The sequence below is a fragment of the Prunus dulcis genome, chromosome 2 (assembly GCF_902201215.1).
Source record: "Prunus dulcis chromosome 2, ALMONDv2, whole genome shotgun sequence".
Lineage (NCBI taxonomy): Eukaryota > Viridiplantae > Streptophyta > Magnoliopsida > Rosales > Rosaceae > Prunus > Prunus dulcis.
The window spans coordinates 12166907-12185284 of NC_047651.1; the positions used below are offsets into that span (position 1 = coordinate 12166907).

Here is an 18378-nt window from a genome sequence, read left to right on the forward strand (position 1 = left end):
AAACCGAAAAATTCAAATAAAACTCTCTCTCTCTCTCTCTCTCTCTATATATATATATATATATATATATATATATATATATATTTGCAAATACAGGCTGGGTTCTGTGGGTGGGGGGCTGGAGTCTCTCTCTCTCTCTCTCTCTCTCTCTCTCTCTATATATATATATATATATATATATATATATATATCTTTGCAAATACAGGCTGGGTTCTGTGGGTGGGGGGCTGGAGCAGGGATCTGTTGCAGCCGCCAAGAAGGGGAGGAATAGGTTTAGGTATGGAGGCAAGGGTTAGGGGATCGAATGGGTCTGGGTATTGGGGGGCAAGGCCTGGGTGATGGGTCTCGATTGGGGAGAGAACAAAAAGAATGGGGAGGAGGGATTTGTGGGGTGGGGGATTGATCTGGCGATGGAGGATTGGTTTGGGGGGTGGAGAGTGATGGTCACATAGGAAATGGTAGGAAAAGAAAACTCATTGGCGCCGGGGGCCGGGGTATGGGTGGTGTGTTGTGGGGGGTGGGAGTGGAGAGGGGCACCTCCACCCTTCTGTTCTTTGCATCCAAAATGAACCTCACCCTTGATATATTGCTCTTATACACCAATCTAACCCTTAGGAACGCCTGGCCTTCCTTCCTCTTCTTTCTTCTTCATTTCTTAGTATATAACTTAGTTTTCCCACTCAAAACAAACGTGAACCTCCAATCATTATAATTGAACTCAATTTCATACATTTTTCATAATGGGTAGTCTGCAGTTTGCTTAGCTGGGTTCATATACTTCATCAAATGGTTGCTGTATAAGAGCCCATCATGCTCATGTAGTGATTGGATTGAAGTTTTGAAGTTATGTATAAGCCAATTCAACCTAAGTAACTGGTCTGGGATGGGGGATTGGTCTGGGAGTGGAGGATGGTGGTCATGGGGGAATGGGACGTGGAAGAGAGGAGAGATGGAAGGGGAAGGAGGACTGGGTTCTTTGGGTTGGGGGAGGGAGGGATTGGCACTAAGTTTACTCTTTCTTTTCAATTTTTTTCAAAAAAATAATTTAAAAAAAAATGATTTAACCGAAAATTGGATGAAATATTGAGAATTTAGACGGCATGGGGAAATTAGCGAAAAAAAGAAGTTCATATTCTTAATTTTCTAAAAAAAACAGATAGGGGTGAATCGAAAGATATGGACAAGTTTAGGGGGCAAATCACCAGTTAACTCTTTTCACATATTAGTGCTTAACACATTTTCACTGTTTTTTGTTTTTCGACTAAGCTACCAAGCGCGTTTTTGTTCATTGAAAATGCGTTTTATTTTTTCATCTTCATTCTAAAAAAATATTCTATGAAAATTCTCTCTAAAAACATAACCAGACGGGGCCTAAACTTCTAGGAGATTCACACAAAGAAGAATATCGCTGATGCACAAGAAATTAATCAAAATCTTAAAAATAGAAAAGAAAACATTTTAAAAATCTATTTTATTGAAAACAATTGCATTAACAATTAAAAATTGAGCTAATTATTCAGACTACTCTCCACCGTTGATTTTAATCCAACGGCAAGTGATCAAGAAAGTCCCTGTTCCACGGACCAAGAGAACGGGACGGGTAGAAAAATACGAAAAGGAAAAACTGTTATTTACATTATACGTCCTTAGTGTAAAACGAAAAAACAAAAATAGAGATAGACTCTTGCGTTCAGTTTCTTCTTCAGCTAACAGAAAAAACCCTACCAAAGCTTGGGTTTATAGTTTCATATTAGTTGATAGATACAATTGCAGAGCTCCTTCCCTGATTCTCTTCTAGTAGTCATGATGTCACTGTCTGTTCCTCACTCACTTCCTCGCTCGCCTCCACTCCATTCGAACCCACCAAGAACTGCTCACTCGTTCAGTCGATTTCCTCTCTTCCGATGCTCAGCCAATCTCAGAGCCTCCAAAAATAGCCAAAATTCGAGAGTCAATGCTCGCTTCAATGCCCCTCGTCTCCCAGGTACTAATTCTGTGGTTCTGAATTGGGTTTTTCTAACTCAATTTTACTGATGAGTATCATAGTTTTAGTGTATGCCCGTGTTTGATATGCGGTGGCTGCTAAAGGTCAGAACTTTCAGCTTCTATTTGCAAATATATACTGCAGAAAACAGGGGGTTCGTGTTTCTTTTTATGAATTGTATAAATTATTATCTTTTTGTTATGGTTCTATGCTGAATTATGAGTCTCAAGTGATGCATACAGTTTTGATGACAAAAATTATGTTCATTTAATGTTGTCTGAGTTGATTTTTCTAGGTTTGAAAGGCGTGACTATAACCTTGATTGTGTTAGTAAGTTCCCTACTTAGGAAATGATGATTTTATTTTTGAATTTTGAATTTTTCAAGTTTTTATGAATTGGGAAAGGAAAACTCTTCAAAACCATGCATATTGCTTCTGTAAGAAAGATACTATTTGTGGTGACTGAAACTTTTAGTTCTAGCTGGTTGGAAAGAGCGGACAATGGTTTGTCAAATTGAGTTGGCAAGTAAAAATTGTTTGTACTGGGGAATGGATAACCTTGATGCTGCACATGGATGCATGAATTTAGGGAATCAATTCTAGTTGAATGATTTGTGTTCTTGATGTAGTTTATACCAGGATTTACTATTTCAGGAATTGGGCACTTTGGGACACTAGAATACGGCTCTGTTTGGGATTATGTAGAAAGAACATTTAATCATAAACGCTTTTGTTTAGGGTTTGTTTCGAAGTGCATCAATTTTTATTTTATTTTTTATCAAACATCCAAGTGCTTCCTGGAAATGCATTTGGAAGCGCTTCTTGAAGAGGATTTTATAAAGAAAGAGCTACAAAAATGCTTTTATAAACCGGAAGAATGTTTAACTATTTCTACTAAATGCTGTCAAAAGCGCTTTTAGTCCTTCTAAAAACACTGCCAAGAATGCCCTACCTTGAGTATCTATGGTGCTAGCTCTTGACACAAGTTTTAATGTATCTTGCTGATTCTATGATGCTGTGTTTCCATCTTGTTGCTGTGCAACTTCTCAATATAGTTTTACTCACATGGGTGTTTCGCTTTATGTTTGTACTACAGTTGTAGAGAAGTTAGACGTGGAACGTTTTGCCAGCATTTCTTCCTCAAGTAGTCGAGAAACATCTTCAGTTGGTGTCAACCCTCAAATCTCAGTACCTCCCCCACCCTCAAATATGTAATAATTTGTTTTTGTTCATTTTATCAATTTATTTATTTATAACCAATTGATCTATTCAATAAGCTTTTGCTGTTGCTTTTTCTGTTCTTCTTGTACTTCATAAACATATAATCTTTTCACCTTTATTAATTTATTAATTTATTTTTTAGAGGGTCGCCTCTATTTTGGATTGGTGTTGGTGTTGGGCTTTCAGCACTATTTTCTTGGGTGAGAACAAGATTACTTGCATCTCTTTGTTTGATAAGATATACATTTATTCGACCAGTTCACCTTTTCTGTGTGTTTGACACGTTGATTGTAATGACAGGTGGCTACAAACTTAAAGGTGCGTGTTTTCCTCCTAAAATTTAGGGATCTATTTTAGTTTGGATTATTGGATTTTAATAGCTTAGGGTATTATTGTGGAGTTCCCTTAACATGTTTAATGGTGGTGAAGACGAACCCTAGATATGCGTATTGACATCATAAAGTGATGGACTTTTATCACACTAAACACTCTCTTCCCCTATCTCTCTCTGTCTCTGTCTCTATTTGTCTCATTCTATCTGTCTGAAATCTTTTTTCTTCTCTTTCTTTGAAATCTTCTACCTCCCCGCTCTATCAAAATTTGAGAAAGAGCTTTGTAAGAGGACTACAATTAACAAAGGAGATGCATGTGTGTGGGGGGTGTTTTTTATCTATATAATGTGCATAGTGCATAAAGGTTAGAAATTTTGAAAATGATATGAGAACATGATCCAACACCACAAGACATTGGCAAGAAATTGACACAAGATATTGTGTTCCTGCTGAGATATCTTTGTGACACGATGTCATTTTGTGTCCTGTGCATATTAAAATGTTGACATGACAGTGCACGGAATTGGCACGGCATGAGTTGGAAAGTTCAGATGGAATTGATATGAAATGGTACAAAATTGGACATGGAATGGAATAACTTTGTGGATGACAACATAGCCCTCTGAGAAAAAAAAAAAAAAAAAAAACTCACTCATAATAAATGAGTCGTGAGTGTTCATTTGTTGTGTGGCAGACACAAAATTTAGCCTCACTCTTTTGATATGTTTTCTTTTTTAATCTATCTTTATGTTTTAATCTTCTTTCAGAAATATGCAATGCAACAAGCTTTTAAGACTTTGATGGGCCAAATGAATACACAAGATAGCCAGTTCAACAATGCTGCATTTCCTCCAGGTTCACCTTTTCCATTTCCATCAGCTCCAGCATCAGGGCCTTTTGCCTCACCTTTTCCAGCTACTTCTCAACATTCGACAGTAGACGTATCTGCAACCAGAGTAGATGCAGCACCAGCAGCACCAGCAGCACCAGCCTCGTCAGCCACACAAGCTGGGCAAGCCACACCAGCTACACCAACCATACCAGCCACCCCTGCCACTGATGCCAACAATGACACAGAACTAAAGAAAAAGTCGAACAGCTTTGGTATGGCCTTTAATATATATATCTTCATGCTTTTTCTTTTCACATATTATTTTCCTTCACTTGGGTTTAATCCATGATATAATTTCCTTTTCCAAAGTTCAGATATATTGGTTTTTGTAAGGTAGAATTTAAAATTTTAAGCAGCCCAAAAGAGCCATGAAAGTAAAACAGTGAATTCACTTCTAGAATGGCTTGAACTTTTAAAATTTTGTTTGAAATATATGTGGGTAGTCAAAAGTATCATTTATTGCTGGCTGCAAGAGCACAAGGGAAGTGCTGTGTGATCTCTCTAAATCTGAAATATCATGTATGCTGAGGTTTTTATTTTATTTCGAGACATCATGTGAGAAAACAGTGATACCTTTTGTTTTGACCAATACATGAAATCATTATTAAGAAATTGTGACCTAACTAGTTGATTTAGAACCATGAAGCCTAGTTGAATACTAGAAGAGGCAAAGGTGGTGAATGTGCCAACCATCATACTTATAAAGAGATATGTCTGCATGATGACTTTACTTGTTAAACAAGTAATCTCAAGGCTGATGCCCACCACAACACGTGGTCCATCCATAAAAGGCATGGGTTTTCATTGTTGCGGTTCTGGTAGTACACAGTTTGGATCATACATTGCATGGTGGCCCCAACAATGAGATCCCTTTTGATTCTCCACACAAGGGATTCTTATTAATAAGGGGACTATATTCATATGTAGTAAATTATATAACAAAATATTTACATTGGTAACCCATTATATAAGAAAAATTATATAGATTTCTAATTTTCTATTACATAACTTGGAGCATTACCCTTTACCTAAGTTTTAGTTAAAGGGTATGTAATAGATATCTCTGCTGCAAATCTAAGGCTTGCAAAGCTTGTCAAAGTAATATGTAAAAAGTGGTGTTATTTTTATATGAATTTATGGCATAATGTTTGTTTTCATTTCAAGCTGATCAAACAGCTAGGAGTATTAAATGGGCCCCATTTGATTTTAAACAGAGCTGATCTGATTTCAAGCTGTTTGTGGATGATTTAATGTCAAAAAGTATGGACCAACAAGGAGTTAGTGGAATTAGTCAGGCCCATGGTTTGCTCCCACGGGTTTGATCCGCAATGCAGATTGGGGGATTTCTGGGTATTAAATAAATGTAAAAAAGTATGGTTGACAAAGGATCAAGGTTAAATGCGTGATTGTCATGATGTTAGAACTTACAGAATCTTTTTTGAAATGATATTGTGGTCTTGCATTGCAACAGAAGCCTTAGTTGTGTCATGTGCAGTTGCAGCCAGCTTGTGGTCTGCGTCCTGCTTGCATGCATTCATGTCTGCCTGCACACGTGTATGTTTGTGAAATTGTGGGTGTGTGCCTCGTCTGTATTTGGTGGCTGATCATATGACCTGTCTTTATTGATATATACAGGAATGTTGTGAATATCTTAATCGTTTACTGTAGTGAATATCTTAATAATGTATGTTTGTGAAACTGTGGCCATCAATACTGCTACTAATTTTTGACAAGGTACTATTATTTGGATGTTTTCTTATGACAGTTTCCTGTTTGAGATTCTAAGTGTATCTTCTACTCACAGCTTTTGTAGATGTTACTCCGGAAGAAACTGAACAAAAGAGTCCTTTCGAAAGTAGCTTAAAAGATGTTACTGAAATAGGTTCATCTAAGGATTTCCAAAATGACGTGAAAGTGAGTATCTTATAATTGGTCTTTCTGATCATGCTGTGATTGTTTGAAGTTAATGCTTAGATTTAACTATTTGCAAACGTTATGAAGGTTTCTCAGAATGGAGCTGCTTTTAAGCAGGGGTTTGGTGCCTCCACAGAGTCCCAATCTACTGGTAAGTAAAAAGTCAATTGACACTTTTGCTGTCCCTCAGTATTCCGGTGCATGCTTTGCTTTTAGATTTAATGTCAATTTTTTGGTAGTTGTGACAAAGACTATCTTTATCTAAAGACCGTTGAACTGGTTATGTTTAAATTCAGCCTGTTCTGTTTAAAGACTATCTTTTCTTCTTTATTACTTGAGATGCATTTAGATGAGGGAACCAAGACATGCGTTCACTTTGGATGGAATTTTGACTCTTTATATTCTGTAAATCTTCATATAAATTGCAATATTAGGCCAAAGTTTGTCAGTTCTGAAGGTTACACAACTGTGTCGTAAATGGATATGAAACAATCCTTGATTGCATTACTTTGTAATTCTAGTCAGTCTGGCTTGAAGTGGCTATGACTAAAATGCTATAGTTCATGACTATCTTTGCCTTTCTTTCTCAATTTTTGATTTTTGGAATCTAATCAGACAGTTTACATATTTTTTTAATTTATTAATGGATAGGAAAAGCAAATTCTATATCAGTGGAAGCTTTGGAGAAAATGTTGGAAGATCCAACGGTGCAGAAGATGGTTTATCCGTAATATACCTTTTGTTATCTTTTGTGTTTTCTAATTGTGATAAATTTGTTCTGGCATGTTCGTATGGTTGAATCTAGCAAATTAGCTACAAATTTATTATTGTTGACACTTGATACCTTTGTAAATTTTGGAAAGTCGTCAACAATTTGATTGGGTGAACAAATCTCAATAGTTGCATCAAATGTTCAACGTATGCAATTCACATGCAGCATGAACTTGTATATCTTGTGTGAGTAAATGTTAGATCCGTACAATATCTTGGTTTATATGCCAAATAATTTTTCAAGCTTGTCATATAATGTCTAGTCATTTGGGCTAGGATAACTTTTTCAAATTGAAAGTTTCTTGGTCTATTGGTTGATGCAAACCATTTATTACTAGAAGATTAGACCTTGATAGGAAGGGCATAGTCCTTGGGCAAAATCCCTCACCTTGATTAGTTCCATTATCAAATTTCTTATTCATCCCTTTTATTTATTTCTTGCAATATTTATGTTGTGATAAAAGATGTTCTCCAAGTGTTACCTTTGTTGATCAAAGGTTACTTTTTTTGCTTAAAATATTTTATAGTTGTAAGTCTAAACATATATTGTAATACTCTTCCAGTTGTCTACATCATGAAAATACCGTTTAACATTTCTTTGATTTGACAGAGTCTCATGAAAGTTAGACTTCATATTGACATACTCCTTTAGAGGAACTTAATCACATGTTTTTCTTCCTATTAGAAAGAAGATTAATTCTGTTCATATCCTTGTAGCTATTTACCAGAGGAGATGAGGAATCCTTCCACTTTCAAATGTAAGTCCATCTATCAGTAACATGGCTTTTTCTAGGTAATCTGGGTTTTTCAGTTGTAGCCTTGATATGGCTCATACTAATGCACATCGCCTGCATCAGTAATTCATTTGTTTGCACCTGGTTAGAAATCAGTTTTGAAGGTATCAAGCAAAATAGCGCTCATCAAGTTTGCCTGCTTGAAGCAATGTCTATGTGCCTTCTTGGCCATATGTTGTCCCTTGTCATTGTGAATGTCACTGCATAAAACCATGTGTACCTAGAACCTTTTCTTATCTGGTCCCTTTTCGTATGTACCTAGAACCTTTTCTTTCTTTTTCAATACTCAGAATTTTGTTGAATTAACTGTGTGTTCTTTCTTTATAGGGGTGTGTTTCCACCATTGCATTTCTTTTTTGTAGGCCTAGAGTTCATTTTGTTTCTCCTAACCTGTTGCTTTTGATTATTAATCTGATCATTATGCACATCATTTGATAGGGATGCTACAAAATCCACAATATCGCCAACAGCTGGAAGACATGCTGTAAGTTTTTTGTTGTTGCTTATTTACATTTGATATTGCTAGGAGCTTTTTGTTCTAACTTCCTGTATTTAGATTCTGAGCATTTTGTGGTTTCTTATTGCTAGGAGCTTTTTGTTCTAACTTCCTGTATTTAGATTCTGAGCATTTTGTGGTTTCTACCTTGATGTGGCGGAACTATATTTTTGGTCTCTGGAAGTTTGAACCAGTTTTTTATTTTGTTCTTATTTTTAACTTTCTCAACCAAATCCCTGCAATTTTCAAGGTGAATTAAATTTCCTATCAAAAAAAATAATAATAAAAAAAAGGACCAAAAGTGTCCCATCTGCTACAGCTGCGATTTCTGTATGGAATGCATTCACGTACCTGAAATAAAGTCATACATATGAATTTTAATTGAAGGAATTTAAAGCTTTTGATCCTTTATATATGTGGGAAATAGGAAAAGGTGGGATCTCCGTTCACTTGCATTGCCTGTGCTTTATAACTGACCTTTGAGTCTTGTGTCCAGTAATACTTTAAGTACTCATGAAGCAGAGAATGTATCAAGTCGGCATTTCCTGTAACGAAACTTTGACCATGGTGGACACAACAATGCTTCAACATAAAACTTTGACCATCTTGTGAATTTTTCATCTCTTGCATGTATATGTAAACAAACATGCTTGTAAGAGTCATGTTATATTTGTCATTGTATCTTTCAGTGCCTATTTTAAATTTGTGAACTACAAAGGTTAATATACTTGAGTTCTTGACCGTTACATATACACAGGATTACATTTACTTTACTTGAATACATGCATTTTGGTAGGATGTACTGTTCATCTAAATGTTGGACCCTGGTAGGTGAATGCGCTCAGTATCTTTTGTGTGTTTCTGTAGGGATATATGGAATCCATTCTTCAACAATATGTCTCTGACACTCTGTCCACTAAATTTTTAGGACAATGAAACATTTTGTTTTGATTTCTGTTGTGTTCTACTAGGCTGCATTTTCTATTAAATTTTTGGGGATGTGAGGTTTGTTACCAGATAGGCTGCATCAGTGTGATGCTTTTGCTATACAAGATATGTTACTCCTTCTCCAATTTAATTTATTTTTTCTTTTTTATGCTTGACTCTTGTTTCAGAAATAATATGGGTGGAAGCAATGAATGGGACAATCGTATGATGGATTCATTGAAAAATTTTGATCTTAGCAGTCCTGAGGTTAAGCAGCAGTTTGGTAAGTTTATGTTGGATTTTAAAACAGCTTCTTTCTCATTTAACATTAAGGTATTCTGGCTGGAAAAAAAAAAAAAATTGAAAGTATGTATTTTCCCTCCCATAGTGTGGTGGATTTGGGTATAAAGCTGGCCACCAAGTAAGAAGTAAGATGAGTGTTGAAACCAATTCAAGAAATTTACGTACCATTTTTTTTAAAGAAAAAGAGAAGGAAAAAGAAAGAAGGTAAAGCTACATTGAGTGGTTGAGTATGTGGTTTTGTTTGGAAGGTTGAGACGTTCAATGTCTGTTGCCTTTGGATTGGAAGGTTGGGACTTCTAATGTTGTCAGTGACAGAGCATGAAACACCTGGCGGTATTGATCATAAGACAGACAAGTTTGACATAGAGAAGCATCTCTAAATTTGAAAGCATACAGCATATGCCTAAACTTCCAAAATATCAAATTGCCCGCCAAGAGCCCTATTATCAAGAGCTATCTTATTAATCAACTTCATAAGGATTTCACTCTTCACCAAAAAAAAAAAAAAAAAAAAAAAAAAAAAAAAAATCCCATTGAAGAAATTTGAAGATAGTAGTCTGACGCATAGACTGGCATAAGATGGACTCTCTTAAATTGGTGCTCTATGATTGACTTATGATTATAGTATTGAACTGAGGTTAGGCTTTGTGTAAGAAGGCTTGGGATTAATTAATCAACGACGGGAATTTCTAGAGTGTATTTGATTTGAGGAGTATGTATAAAGTTTTGGTATGTATTTTCTTTAATTATTGTCTTTATATTTTGCAGACCAAATTGGGCTTACACCTGAGGAAGTCATTTCAAAAATAATGGCGAATCCTGAAGTTGCTATGGCATTTCAAAACCCAAGAGTTCAAGCAGCCATCATGGATGTATGTATTGCCAGAGTACTTAGATTTAATTTAGAACACCCCACATTGCTGTTTACCCACTCACTTTATCCTTGTGCAAAATTATGTTGAAGAATGATGTTTAGAAACACAAAAAAGAGTCGCAAAAGAAAAAAAAAATGGAAATGGTAGGACTGGTCTCACCTCCAAATGGCCTCCTTTTTTGGAAGGTTGGTTGGACTGGCCTCCCATTATGGGGCCTAACCAGTAACTATGGGGTGTTGCAAATGCTGCACCCTGCAGAGGGAAGGCAGTGGGTGCAACCATCAATGGTGGTGGCCATGGCTGCTGCCATCCAAAGTTAACAAAAAATATTATGGGAATAATGTGGGGTGGAAAGTGTAAATTAATAATTTTAGAAGTTGGTAGGGGTGGAAAAATAGGATGGCACACCATACCAATTCTCTAATATTATTATGTTTCTGTTGCAGTGTTCACAGAACCCGCTCAGCATTGCCAAATATCAAAATGATAAGGAGGTATGGTAGAACTTTTTTGACATCAACCATCATTTCTGATTCGTCTACATGTGTGTTTTTTAGTTGTATTTATTTATTACCTTTTCTAAATAAAATGTATCCTATTGATAAATCATTATATGATTATTATTGAGTATTTTCTGTTCTCCTGTCCATTCTTTCTACAAAATGATTGTTTTCACATTATAATTCATCTGTTTCTAAGTTAGCATGAGATATCTATAAATTATTTAGCATGTTAAAGATGGCTACTTTCTTGTATAGTTTTGAGTTGTATTCTCGCTTCTTCCACATGACTTCAACTAGATATATCTATCTTCTCAAAAGCTGGAATGCATTTAAGAGCGTTTGTATAACTCGTCGAAGTACTTTTAAGATTTTGTTATTAGATCGATCAAGGAACCAACATTCCTTCCATCAGACATCATAAGAGCTGACACTATTGGTTAAATTTTGAGATCTAAATTCATAGGCAATATTTGCAGTAACTTTATTTCAATATAGACAATGTTAGCAAAACCCACCAAAGTAAGTTTCACTAGGGGTTGGGAACATTAGTGTTCTGGACATTCGCTCAACTTGATTTTATCTTATTTTTGTTTAGGGTAAAAAATTGATTTTGTTTCCTAACAACTGATGTGGAACTGTGTATTATTATTTTTACAATTGGTTATTACTTTTGGCCTAGATCAAGTGTAGTGTTGCTTCTTAATAGTTTTTGTTGAGGGTCGTTGAGAATGGTTTACATGCAACATGCTGTTAAGTTACTTGATGCTTGAATGTACTTTAGAGGGCATTATGTAGTTTTACCAGGCTGGGATGTAGCATTGATTTCAGTTTTCTATTTCCTGATAGGCTAAGGGCGAATTAGCCATCACCCAATATAATTGTATTGCGTATTAATATATTATCGCATTATCTTCTGTTCCATTGTCTCAGGTTATGGATGTTTTCAATAAAATATCAGAACTCTTCCCTGGGGTGTCTGGCTCACCTTGATTCTAGTCATGGATGCTGGTTCTGGGTTTAAACATACTCATTATTTATCATGGAAGAGCAAGGAGTGTAGAGCTTTTCCAGCCCTGAAAAAAAAAGAACATGCTTCTTGTTCTCATGCGGATGCGTAGCACGCGATAGGCTCATATTACTGCCCTTACTACCCTGTTTGGAGATATGAGTTGACACCCTTGTAGTCTATTGGAAGAACTAAAAGTTTCATGTTGCTTCCCGTGGAAACAAAATGTATATTGGTGTTTGAGAATCTGTCTAGCAGGATTTTGTAATGTTGGTTTTGGCAGCTGTGTTCAAAGTTTTATGTAGTGAACTGTGAGCAATTCTACTCAATAAATCGGTAGGGTTTACGAAGAGAATTCATGAAATTGTGAAGCTTAAACTTTTTCCGATCTTTATCTATATATATAAAGCAAAAGGCAGAGAATGGTAAAACATTCAAAATACTAGAAAATGTCTTTGGTTAATGCAAACATTAAGAATTGAAATTATTAATTAAATGAAGATAATATGGTAAATTTATATTTTTTCATATTAAAAAAAATTAAAATTAAAAGAAAAATCAGCTAATTCAATTTTTATGGGACACAACTATCCATTATCTTTTTTAATTTTAAAATAAATTTAAATTTAAAAAAAAAAAAAAAAAAAGCCTCTTGTAGGCACCGAAGCGCATGCGAAGAGGCGTGTGAGTTTTAAAACGAAATGGAAAAGTTTGACATAGAGAAGCATATCTCAACTTTTTGTGATCTTTGATGGGTTAACTAACTTTTAACAAAGAGCATTGGCCCTATTGCTTGCCATCTCTTATCTGTTACTCCAATCGAAGACTATATATAAAGCAAAAGGCAGAGAATGGTAAAACATTCAAAATACTAGAAAATGCCATTAGTTAATGCAAACATTGAGAATTGAAATTATTAATTAAATGAGGATAATATGGTAAATTTATACTTTTTTATATTAAAAAAATTAAAATTAAAAGAAAAATAAGATAATAGATTCTATTTTTATGGAACACAACTACCCATTATCTTTTGTAATTTTAAAATAAAATAAATTTTTTTAAAAAAATGCCTCTTGTAGGTGCGGAAACGCATGCGAAGAGGTTTGTGAGCTTTAAAACGAAATGGAAAAGTTTGACATAGAGAAGCGTATCTCAACTTTTTGTGATCTTTGATAGGTTAACTAACTTTTAACAAAGAGCATTGGCCCTATTGCTTGCCATCTCTTATCTGTTACTCCGATCGAAGATCTAATGCCAATAGTTGTATTCAGTTGCCAGATATCTGGGAACATAAGAATCCACAACAGTGAACCATTCAATTGATCTAAAGGCTGAAAACTTCAAAATACTAAACTGTGTCGAACTGTGGCTGTGAGTTAACAAGGGAATTTTGACAAACACCACCGAAGTTTAACATTTAGGACCTTTCAACATCTGTCTGCAATCTCAGCTTCTGTAGTAGTTAACCTCTATAGAGAGATGTGGAGCTGGTTTCCTTGTCTTAACTTGTAATTCCAATCGGTGCTTGTCACCAAAGGACTTGCAAACTTCAACACAAGTCCATGCCTTCTATTACAACTTATAAGTCTCTACCTTGTAGCATATCCTCTTCAAATATATAAACTTCACATTATCCGAGCCACATCCACGTTTTCTGTGCAATCAGACCCACATTTGACAAGTAAACGAGCTGAATTTGCAAAAGTGTGTTTATTGATGCAAATGATCACAATTTGCAGAAGTATAGCCAAACGAATTGTGTAACACGTAAACAAAGAATATCAAATCTTGCAACTTAAAATTTTAATCTCTAATCATACACGAAGCCAAGATTTTTTATTTTTTTATTTCAACAAAGCATCAGGAAATTAAAGAACAATAACTCAAAGTCTTCAAAATTGGTTATTAGTTAGACTTCAGGAGTTTCAAATTAGTATTTTGTTAAGTATATCAAACAAAAGCTATATATAAACAAATTAAAAAACTAAACAAGAAAATCTCTTGCAAAGACTAAACTTTATGTTGTTAGACACTCTAACCTTGGATCAGTGAACTCATGATATATCTCCAATGTCAAGCAACTTCAAATCCCTCTCCTTGAAAGATTAGACCTATACCAAATGATGAAACAAAAAATAAACAAAATGATGTCAAGTCAATTAGACAAGAGAGAAACAAGTTTATCAGGCTATATTAATATAGAAGTATAACTGTATAACTCATGAACCTAAGCTTATACAGCATTCAACAAAATACCATGAAAGTTAATGAACATTAATAAAAATCTCATTCTTTTTGGAGAAAGGTTGGAATAGATTATAAAATTAAAAAATTAAAAATATTACAAACTGCTTCAAATCATCTTAATCACAATGTGAATATTCATCAGTCATTACCTGCCATCGCAAGCAGTTCCCTTTTCTAATGAATCATGCCTTTCTTCTCATGCAAATCCGAAGTCATGGTGGGATTGCAAATCATCATAACCTTCCTTCCCCAACAAACCCACAAGTACCTTTTTAACCTGTATATAATGTCAAGAGGAACTAGCCTCAACCCTTCTTTTGAATCTCCATCCAGCTAAATCCAGGATCTTTCGAGAGTCCTTTAGCTTGCATGTATTTCCGTATTATTCTCACTTGATCCCACTTCCCTAAAGCTGCATACACATTTGATACCAAAACATGATACCCAGTATCATAAGAATCCAATTGAATTATCTGCTCTGAGGCACGTGCAGCTATGTTTGCTTCTCCGCTTGATCGACAGGCACTAAGTAAAGATCCCCAGATACTTGCATCTGGCTTCATTGGCATTGAATGGATAAAGTCTTCTGCTTGAACCAATAAGCCACACCGTGACAAGAGGTCAACTACACAAGCATAGTGTTCGATCCTTGGTTCAATTTTGTAGTCGTTCTTCATCCGGTTGAAGTAAGCCAGGCCTTCTTCTACCAAACCTGAATGGCTACAACCAAATATAACAGCAAGGAAAGCAAGATGATCAGGAAGGACGCTTGTTGCTTCCATTTCTGCAAAAGTTCTCAATGCTCTCACACCTTCACCATATGTCCCAAATGCAGAGATCATCGAAGTGTATGTCACGACATCCTTCTTTTTCATATGCTCAAATACTAGTACGGAGTTTTCCAAGCTACCACAGCTAGAATACATTTCTATTAGTGCATTCCCAACGGGAACATCTGAATGAAATCCTAACCTGAAAATGCATCCGTGGATCTCTTTTCCTTGTTGCTTCGCAGCAAGTAAGGAACATAGGGGTAAGATGCCTAACATGGTGGCCGCATCGGGCATCATTCCCTCATTCCTCATTCTGAGGATCATTCTTAACCCTAAAATACGATCATCATAATGAATGCATGCAGAAATTATGGTATTCCATGTTACTACATCACGAACTTTCATGTTCTCAAATACTATTAGTGAATCCTGTATTTTGCCACATTTAGCATACATATCGGCAAGTGCATTGTTGACAATAACATCATAATTGAATCCCAGTTTTACTATATCACAGTGGATCATTTTCCCCTTTTCCACATCTGCTAGCTGAGTAGAAATAGATAGGATCATCACGTAACTCACAGAGTCCGGTATCATGTTACTCTTCATCACCTTAAAAAGGTTTAACCCTTCATCACAACAACCATTAAGAAAGTAGCCATTGATCAATGAATTCCATGACACAGAATCCCGGCATTCCATATGATCAAATACTTCCTGTGAAGCTAATAAATTTCCACATTTTGCATACATATCAATAAGTATGTTATTTGCCATAGTATCAAATGAAAAAGCACTTCTTTTCATGTAGTCGTGAACATATCTTCCAAGTCCCAAGTCCCGCAAATGAACACAAGCACGAAGAACAGAAGTGATTGTCAGCAAGTCAGGTGTAAATTCATTCACCATTTCCATAAACAGATTTATTGATTCTTCAAACAACCCCAACTGAGAGTACCCACAAATGACAGTGTTCCAACTAATAGAGTCCCTAACCGCCGTCCTCTTAAAAAAGAGTTGCGCATCTTTTAACCAACCAAATTTGAAGTACATTGAAAGAAGTCCATTGCTTACTAAAACATCAGCATGGACCCCGATCTTCTCAACCAACGCATGAACTATCTGACCCTCTCTAACATCAACCAAGCTTCCGCACGCGGGCAAAACACCAGATATGGAAAAAGAATCCGGTAACAACCCATCCATTCTTAACCTATGAAAAATTTCCAAAGCTTCCTCCCAATATCCATTTGAACTGTAGCCAGAAATCAGACTATTCCACGAGACGATATCCCTAAGAGGCATTTCCTCAAACAGCCGCCGTGCTTTACCGAGTTCACCAAATCTAGCGTACATATCAATCAGTGCATTACCAATGTACAAGTCTGAGCCAAAACCCATTTCTGAAATACGCTGATGAACAACAATACCCGTTTCCAGGTCACACAACCCAGCACAGGCATTGATCACAGAAGGAAATGTATGCCTATCAGGTTGAACATTCATTTTCTGCATTTCAGTGTAGTGGCCAAAAGCTTTTGAGTAAAACCCATTATGGATAAGCGCTCTAATGATTGAATTCCATAGATAGGGATTGGTTTTGGGAAAAGCTTGGTGGAAAACTGAAAGGGACGCAATTGGGTCTCTGAGTTGGGCATACTTGCTTATGAGTTTGCCAGAGAAGAAGACGCAATGGTGCAATCCAAGAGTGACAATCAACGAATGGACTTTTTGTGCTTCTGTCCGGTTTTTAGCAGAAGACAAAGCTTTTGAGAATAACGGATATACAACTTCTTTGGTACGACCACTTACGCTGCCCAAGTTTGCAGTTTTCATGAATGCCAATATGAAATGAAAGGCTCTAATAAATGTCGACTCACCCAGCAGCATCGTATTTGCTTCCCTTGGCTTTTCCCTTCTTTTTTATCTTGACTTGAAATCAGAGAATTAGTTCGTCAACTTCCCTAAATTTTTTATTTTAATCTTTCGATACAAGTCACGGTCTAAACTACTTTAAATTAGAGACTCTAAGGTCATCTCCAACCAGGGACGGACCCAGGATTTCAAAATGACGTGGGCTAAATTTACCTTATATACAAACCTATTGAAAACTCAACGGTACGAATAAATTTCATTGATAACAAAAAAATACATGGGAGACATAATGAGTCTTACCCATCAAATAACACTTATATAAGTTGCACCATTCAAGTCTTCACAACATTAAAATCACTAATTATTAATTCATTATTTATATTATCAGCAAATTCTCTTTCAATATGAAGTAGCATAAATTAGCAAGAAACTCATCAGCTATGTTATTCCGAAGTCGATTTTTAATAAGTCTCATACATGAAAATGCTCATTCTGTTGTTGTTGTAGACATAGGAAGAGTTGGCACTAAATGAATCAATCTATCAATCAAGTAGTATGTTTTTGCTAATTTTGTTCTTTTTATTTATTTGTTGGTCAGCCTAGTCGTAACAGAATTAGTTAATAATATTATATTTAGGTGGTTAGCCTAGTCCTAATGGGATCAATTAATAATATTTTATTTAGGTGACCTAGGCTAGAATATTAATTTAGTCTATAAAAAAACAAGCTGCCTGGGCTTTAGCACAAGTTAGCATGTTAGTAGGTACGTGCCTGTCTCCAACCCATAAGGCTAAATCGAACTCAAGAAAAGTAAGGGGTCAAAATTTGAGAAAACCCAAACTTATGGCCAAATACCAATCCAGCTATTGCCTGCATGGACTGGAAAACTTTTTTCTGGAGCCCACTCAAGGCTGACGCAACTCATGTGCAAGGAGGAATCAATGGGTACCAGATGTTGCGTTGCTGTTGCTACAGAAGGTGTCGTGTGCTAGGTGTGGCGTGTTGGTGTCATCTCTTTCTTTTTCTTTTCTTTTTTTAAATTTTATTCCAACAATAACCCAAAACCAACGATCCATATAAAATCCAAGATATTTGAACGGTAAAAAAAAAATCCAACGATCCATATTAAATTCAAGCTATTCTACTTGCAAAATTCTCTCTAGGGTTCTTCTCTAGCGTCCTCTAGAGAGAGTGGGTCTTGCTCCATCAAGACTCGAGATTACTACGACGACTGATTGGATGCGGTTGCCAGACTAGCAAGTGTTGGTTGACGCTACTGGTGTCCAGATTGAGGAAGGAAGGGTTTTAGCTGAATCGATTTGCGATGCTATGGAGACCATGATGAAGGATTTCTCATCCCAGTTTGCCCCAACTAAAGTAGAATAGGAAGAGATTATTATAGACTCGACACGAGTTATGGGCATTATGACAGAATCTTTATATAGTGGCCGAAGGCAGT

General features: G+C 35.9%; 2 protein-coding genes across 2 annotated transcripts; one reads left to right on the forward strand and one right to left on the reverse strand.

Annotated features, from left to right (window-relative positions):
- The first annotated feature begins 1618 nt into the window (after positions 1 to 1618).
- On the forward strand, positions 1619 to 12382 carry LOC117618593 (protein TIC 40, chloroplastic). Its single transcript, XM_034348232.1, has 14 exons — positions 1619 to 1984; positions 3081 to 3195; positions 3348 to 3405; positions 3506 to 3523; positions 4305 to 4641; positions 6234 to 6343; positions 6431 to 6494; positions 6995 to 7070; positions 7832 to 7872; positions 8347 to 8392; positions 9520 to 9614; positions 10403 to 10506; positions 10956 to 11003; positions 11943 to 12382. Exons 1-14 carry the CDS (start codon positions 1804 to 1806, stop codon positions 12000 to 12002), a joined length of 1353 nt encoding a protein of 450 aa, XP_034204123.1. The 5' UTR covers positions 1619 to 1803; the 3' UTR covers positions 12003 to 12382.
- Positions 12383 to 13340: 958 nt separating this feature from the next.
- LOC117619236 (pentatricopeptide repeat-containing protein At3g03580) lies at positions 13341 to 16970 on the reverse strand. The gene is made up of 3 exons (XM_034349146.1): positions 14418 to 16970; positions 14061 to 14132; positions 13341 to 13675 (listed from the first exon to the last, which is right to left on the reverse strand). The coding sequence occupies exon 1, from the start codon at positions 16932 to 16934 to the stop codon at positions 14574 to 14576; it is 2361 nt and encodes a 786-aa protein (XP_034205037.1). The 5' UTR covers positions 16935 to 16970; the 3' UTR covers positions 13341 to 13675; positions 14061 to 14132; positions 14418 to 14573.
- Positions 16971 to 18378: the final 1408 nt, after the last annotated feature.

What these genes read in the sequence shown, in the direction of transcription:
- LOC117618593 (XM_034348232.1), top strand. Translation starts at nt 1,804, where the DNA reads ATGATGTCACTGTCTGTTCCTCACTCACTTCCTCGCTCGCCTCCACTC. An exon ending in CAATGCCCCTCGTCTCCCAG is followed by an intron (nt 1,985 to 3,080) that starts GTACTAATTCTG and finishes TTTGTACTACAG; the next exon opens with TTGTAGAGAAGTTAGACGTG. An exon ending in AATATCAAAATGATAAGGAG is followed by an intron (nt 11,004 to 11,942) that starts GTATGGTAGAAC and finishes CCATTGTCTCAG; the next exon opens with GTTATGGATGTTTTCAATAA.
- LOC117619236 (XM_034349146.1), bottom strand. Translation starts at nt 16,934, where the DNA reads ATGCTGCTGGGTGAGTCGACATTTATTAGAGCCTTTCATTTCATATTG.